This window comes from Haematobia irritans, chromosome 1, assembly GCF_050003625.1.
Source record: "Haematobia irritans isolate KBUSLIRL chromosome 1, ASM5000362v1, whole genome shotgun sequence".
Lineage (NCBI taxonomy): Eukaryota > Metazoa > Arthropoda > Insecta > Diptera > Muscidae > Haematobia > Haematobia irritans.
The window spans coordinates 264,527,042-264,534,200 of record NC_134397.1 but is presented as its reverse complement, the minus strand read 5'-3'; the positions used below and the strand labels follow the sequence as shown (position 1 = coordinate 264,534,200).

The 7,159-nt window shown below is 31.7% G+C and overlaps 1 protein-coding gene across 1 annotated transcript; it reads right to left on the bottom strand.

Moving 5' to 3' along the window:
• Positions 1 to 306: 306 nt before the first annotated feature.
• On the bottom strand, positions 307 to 5,765 carry Alp13 (Alkaline phosphatase 13). Its single transcript, XM_075292332.1, has 3 exons — positions 5,324 to 5,765; positions 1,415 to 2,181; positions 307 to 695 (listed from the first exon to the last, which is right to left on the bottom strand). Exons 1-3 carry the CDS (start codon positions 5,720 to 5,722, stop codon positions 464 to 466), a joined length of 1,398 nt encoding a protein of 465 aa, XP_075148447.1. The 5' UTR covers positions 5,723 to 5,765; the 3' UTR covers positions 307 to 463.
• Positions 5,766 to 7,159: the final 1,394 nt, after the last annotated feature.

Genomic DNA, 7,159 nt, shown 5'->3' with positions numbered 1-7,159 from the left:
TAGAAGTAATAACATTCTTTTGTTGGAGCAAACTAAAAATATTTAAAACATTTACTATTCAAGCGATAATTTATACACTCATATACATTGTCATTATAAGGAGTGATAAAAACAAAAATATTAAATAAACTTCTAAAAAAATTTTGGTAGAATATTAACATCCTTATGCATTATAAGAACAAAATAAGCCTCTTCATTATATGTAACAAAAATAACGTTTCTCATATATACATTTTGTTCCACACATGATCTTTGAGCCCATTGTAAACCAAAGAAACCAAAAAGCATAAAGAAATATAACCGTAATTGTTTAAGTCGTAATTTATATATGTATGTATGTGTATTGTAGTTAAGCATCACTTTATTATCAAATATTAATAATAAAGGAAACTATTATTATAATAATAATTATTATTAGCCAAATATACTATTAAATAAATCACAGCAATCTGTTATAATTCCTTTAATCATTGTGTGTGTTCTTATTTTCTGGGGAATTTATTCTTTGAAATGGTCCAATTTTCAAAGAGTATGATATCACATGAGCCATGTAGGTTATTTCATGGACACTATGGAATAGATGAGAATTTGGTCCTTTGGCAAATAGCAAAATATCTCTAGGGGATATCTTGTCCTGGTAAAATTGTGTGAAGTCCATAAATGCAACCACCATCAATGTGGATTCAGGAGAGAATCTGGAAATATAAGAGATAAAGTTATTATTTTTTGAAATTATTATTATTTATTATATTATATTGTTTTGAATTCAGCTTAACCATTTTGAAATTATAAATTCAATATTGTTTATATCTATTTGGTGACACCATATTGAGGGGAAGAATACTTTTCAAACCATAGTGTTAGGTGGACAATTGTAACGCCTGAAAATATGCAACGAAAATATTGTGTAAGAGGTACACTGGGTATATTTTCTATGCGATGGATAAAAAATGATTGTTGTTGGATTTATTTAGATCTAAATTGAAAAAAAAATATAATAAAGGCTCCCCAAAACCTAAATGAAATAGAACAAAAAAAAATTTTTATAGAATTAACACTCTAGCTCATATGACCACCGGAGGTCAAAATTTCACGGCGAGTTACTTTAAATTTCGCTCAGAGAGTAAAATTACTATTTTGGCCATGTAGGCCAAATTGTGTTGAAATTCAGTTTTAGATATACCTACCATATATATATATATTTTACCCGATTTAGATCCCAAAAATTTCAAAATTTTTGCAATGGATGGCAAATTTACATTTAATTCGTATTTATCATTATGAGAAAATGTGCCATGTTTTTAAGGTGAATGTGACACTTTTAAATAGGTAATAATAGTTCATTTACTGGTTCATATTTTCCGAAGTCAATCTATTAACAAAATTATTCGATATCCAAACAAAACTAACTCACCTAGAATCCTTCATGACATCTGCAATTGTTGCATTTAATTCCATTAGCGTTTGTTCAAATTCGCCGATTTTCGAGCCTTGAGTAGCTGTCTCAGCTACCAAAATATAATCCCCAATTGGTCTCCTCAATACTTCTAATGATTTTGCTACCATTTTCCTAAAACAAGTGTCATCATCCACTCCATTAGCAAATATTCCCGTTAGAAAATCAACTGAAGCACCATTGAAATCATTCAACTCTTCAATGCTGTCCAATAATTTGAATTTGGAATTCCTTTCCAATTTTGATAATTTCCAATCTTGTAAAAGATTACGTCTATCTTGGGAAATACATCCAACCACTTCACTTTGATTAGCTATGGGAAGTGAGATCAGAGATTGTCTACCACCTCCCATAATAACATTGAGATGTTGACCTGTATCACCAATCATTAACTGCTTGGCTATATCTAAGCAATCAGAGTCCTGATATTTTTCCAAGGTCATAAATGTATCGCATACCCATTGGGTGTTTGAAGTATGGGCGTATAAAGCAGATATGGGAGGACTTGTTACTCTTTTTGTGGTAACAAAGCCTGTTCTCATTTTTGCTTCTTGAGCGTGTTCCAAAATGCTATGTACTCGATATTCCTTCCCCAAAGATTGGCTACAATTTTGCCATTCCACACGACTATCAAGACCTCCTAGACCTGCTTTAGTTTGAACTCCATCAAATAGGGCTGTAGCCATAGAAAGAGGATCACATTTCCTTGCAGAACCGCAGCTGCTCTGAAAAAATAGAAGAAAACTTAGATAGTCAACACACAGAAAACAAATTCTCGAAAATTTTTCCAATTAAAGTCTTAATTGAGTTTTAAACAAGTATATACGGCCGTAAGTTCGGCCAGGCCGAAGCTTATGTACCCTTCACCATGGATTGCGTAGAAACTTCTACTGAAGCCGATGGCAAGGCATCTTAAAACTTCTTAACACCGTAATATATACCACATATTTAGTCCATACGTGGTATATATTAAACTAAAAAAGGCCGATTTAATACGTATATAATTAAGTTTAAAGTTTCTAGAGAAATGAAATTTTGACAAAATAAAATTTTGACAACATTTTCTATAGAAGTAAAATTTTGACAAAATTTTCTATAGAAATAAAATTTTGTCAAAATTTTCTATAGAAATAAAATTTTGACAAAATTTTCTATAGAAATAAAATGTTGACAAAATTTTTCTATAGAAATAAAGTTTGGAAAAAAATTTCTACAGAAATAAAATTTTGACAAAATTTTCTATAGAAATAAAATTTTGTCAAAATTTTCTATAGAAATAAAATTTTGACAACATTTTCTATAGAAGTAAAATTTTGACAAAATTTTCTATAGAAATAAAATTTGGAAAAAAATTTCTACAGAAATAAAATTTTGACAAAATTTTCTATAGAAATAGAATTTTGTCAAAATTTTCTATAGAAATAAAATTTTGACAAAATTTTCTATACAAATAAAATTTTGACAAAATTTTCTATAGAAATAACATTTTGACAATGTTTTCTAAAAAAATAAAATTTTGGTAGATTATTTTTGGCTCAAGTGGCAACCATGATTATGAACCGATATGGACCAATTTTTGTGTGATTGGGGATCGGCTATATATAACTACAGACCGATATGGACCAATTTTGGCTTGTTTATTAGCGGCCTTATACTAACAACACGTTGCAAATTTCAACCGGATCGGATGAATTTTGCTCCTCCAAGAGGCTCCGGAGATCAAATCTTGGTAACGGTTTATATGGGGGCTATATATCATTATGGACGGATATGGACCAATTCTTGCATGGTTGTTAAAGACCATATACTAACACCATGTACCAAATTTCAGCCGGATCGGATGAAATTTGTTACTTTTGGAGCAATCGCAAGCCAAATTTGGGGGTCCGTTTATATGGGGGCCATACGTAAAAGTGGACCGATATGGACCAATTTTTGCATGGTTGTTAGAGACCATATACTAACACCATGTACCAAATTTCAGCCGGATCGGATGAAATTTGCTTCTCTTAGAGCAATCGCAAGCCAAATTTGGGGATCCGTTTATATGGGGCCATACGTAAAAGTGGACCGATAAGGACCAATTTTTGCATGGTTTGGTCTTTAACAACTAACACCATGTACCACCATGTCTTTAACAACTAACACCGTGTACCAAATTTCAGCCGGATCGGATGAATTTTGCTTCTTTCAGAGCAATCACAAGCCAAATTTGGGTGTCCGTTTATATGGAGGCTATACGTAAAAGTGGACCGATATGACCCATTTGCAATACCATCCGACCTACATCAATAACAACTACTTGTGCCAAGTTTCCAGTCGATAGATTGTTTCGTTCGGAAGTTAGCGTGATTTCAACAGACGGACATGCTCAGATCGACTCAGAATTTCACCACGACCCAGAATATTTATACTTTATGGGGTCTTAGAGCAATATTTCGGTGTGTTACAAACGGACTGACAAAGTTAAAAATATTCAATTAAAAATTTAATTGATTCAAAAATTGTGTTAATTGGAACAAAAATTAATTTTTTTTAAATTAATTGATACTATCATTTCTATGATTGAAGACATTTCAATTAAAAATTAATTGCATCAATAAATTTCATGATTGAAGACAAAAAATATTTTTTGTGTGCAGGTTAGAGTGGTTGTTTAATATCGATTAAGGAGTAGCTGGAGTATGGCGTTACGTGCATATGTATATGTTTTTCAAAAATATATCTGACACTCATAGAAATATGTGTCAAGTATGAAGTTGGTTACACACAAAAAAATTTCACCAAAATTTTTCCAATTAAAATTTTAATTGAGTTTTAAAAAATATTCAATTAAAAATTTAATTGATTCAACAAATTTTTTAATTGAAACAAAAATCAATCACAATTAATTTTTTAATTGGATCAATTAACTTTTTAATTGACCTTCAATTAATTTTTTAATTGATACTATCATTTCTGTGATTGAAGACATTTCAATTAAAAATTAATTGGATCAATTAATTTCGTAATTTATTCAGAAAAAATTTTTTTTGTGTGTAGCCATGTCACGAGATTTCAAGAAATAAAGAGCTCTCTAATTTCTCCCACACAGAAAAAAATTTCACGAAAATTTTTCCAATTAAAATTTTAATTGAGTTTTAAAAAATATTCAATTAAAAATTTAATTGATTCAACAAATTTTTTAATTGAAACAAAAATCAATCACAAAATTAATAGTATCAATTAATTTTTTAATTGGATCAATTAATCTTTTAACTGAACTTCAATTAATTTTTGAATTGATACTATCATTTCCGTGATTGAAGACATTTCAATTAAAAAATTTATTCGATCAATAAATTTCGTGATTGAATAAGATTTTTTTTTTTTGTGTGCAAAAGAATTGAAAAACTTTCTTACTAATCTGTCTCAATAGAGTGACAAGGGACCTCGGTCGAAACTGGAATTGAACCCTAACCTAACCATCACCTTTGCAAAGCTCCAAATAAACGAGATTGGAGACAATCGTTACAAAGTTTGCAAATGTTCGAGTTTATTTGCTCTTAAAGAAAATTTTCTCTAAGAAATGGGAATTTCGTTTGTCTAAAATTTCGTTCCGGAAGAAACTTTCTATTCTATTTCTTAGGGTGTAATTATTTAATTTGCCTTTTTGTCTACTATAAACTCCATATGGAGTAACTTACTATTTGGGAGTCAATGCCGTGCCATCGGCAACTGTTATCACAACCCCAGTAATTCAATGTCAATCTTTAGTAGAACTTTGTACGTAAACCATGGCAGAGGGTACATAAGAATCGGCCTGGCCAAACCGCCAGCCATATATACTTCGTTTGTGTTTGAAACCTTAAGAATTGCCTCACCTACCTTAAGAATTCCCAAATGAGGAAATGAATCCCATAGAAAATCCATAAGTGTTCCATTCTCTCCAAATCTAGCCTGGGCCAACATGTCGGTCGTAACACCATCTGCTAGAAATATCAAAACATTTTCAACTTTCCCCTCCACCAAGCTACGGCCTTTCGATGTTAAACGCAAATCTTGAATTCCACGTTGAAACCATATTTCTTGCTCTGGAGGTAGATTAAAAGACCAATATGGAATACTTCCAGCATCTACAGTATCCGTATTGACTTCATAGCGTACCGTCAAACCAATGCATATCAATGAAATGGCCATGGTCATTAGAACCGTACCGGCCACGATAAAAATTTGTGTTGATTTTAATTTAATGAGACTTTTCAACGGGACCTTAGTAGGTTCCATGGTTCAGGTCTTTAGCTTTCGCGGTTGACTGATAAAACGTAATGTTTTCTTTGGTTAAACAACCTTAACTAATTAACTTATCTTCCATTTGAAATTTTTCTCCCCTCAGATCAAAAATGCAATTAAAATTTCATATGTTTTACTCTCATTGCATTTTGACGTATTCGCAATGATAAGGCAAATTTTTTCTGTACAATGACAATGTTAGTGTTCACATTTAACGTTTATAGTGTTTAATCTTTTATTTATATCTATTTTATAATTATATTACAATAACAAAAAAAAACGTATTTATTATGTAAAATATAATTGTGAAATGTTGACATTGTTGTAATGGGGGAATGCGTTGAGTATTTACATCATATGAAATGTTGGTAGATCCCCTGACACATGATATATCTGCTGGAGATGTGCATATGAGCAGTGTGGGCAGGTTGGCGATACCCTCAACCCCTCCCCACACTTTAGGGGGTTTTCCCTATTGGGGGATATTTTAAGAGGGTACATTTATTGGAGGGATTTTTAGATGCGAGAGATCAACTTTTTTCAAATGCTTCTCACAGAAATTTTGCAAAGTGCAATACTGTTAAAAACAAAACAAAGAAATCGTACATTAACTTCATAAAAATATTTACTAACAAAATTATTAAAACATTGATAGAGTTTTGCATTGAAGTTTGAAATTCTTTATCGATAAAAACAAACGCACGGTTGCCACAGTTGAAAGAATTCTACAACTAATGGTAAATTTTTTACGCTTTTTATACCCACCACCATAGAATGGTGACGGGGGTATAATAAGTTTGTCATTCCGTTTGTAACACATCGAAATATCGATTTCCGACTATATAAAGTATATATATTCTTGATCAGGGAGAAATTCTAAGACGATATTACCATGTCTGTCTGTTGTAATCACACTACAGTCTTCAATAATGAAGCAATCATGCTGAAATTTTGTACAAGCTAGTCTTTTGTCTGCGGGCAGGTCAAGTTCGAAGATGGGCTATATCGGTCCAGGTTTTCATATTGTCCCCATATAAACCGACCTCCCGATTTCGGGTCTTGGGTTTTTATAGAAATCGTAGTTTTTATCCAATTTGCCTGAAATTTGAAATGTAGAGGTATTTTATGATCATAAGGAGATGTGTCAAAAATGGTGAGTATCGGTCCATGTTTTGGTATAGCCCCCATATAGACCGATCTCCCGATTTTATTTCTTAGACTTCTAGAATACGCAGTTTTTATTCAATTTACCAGAAATTGGAAATCTAAAGGTATTTTAGAACCATAAATAGGTGTGCCAAAAATGGTGAGCATCGGTCCATGCTTTGGTATGGTCCCTATATGTTATAAACCGACCAACCGATTTGGGGTTTTGGGCTTCTAGAAACTGTAGTTTTTATCCAATTTGCCTGAAATTGGAAATCTAGAAGT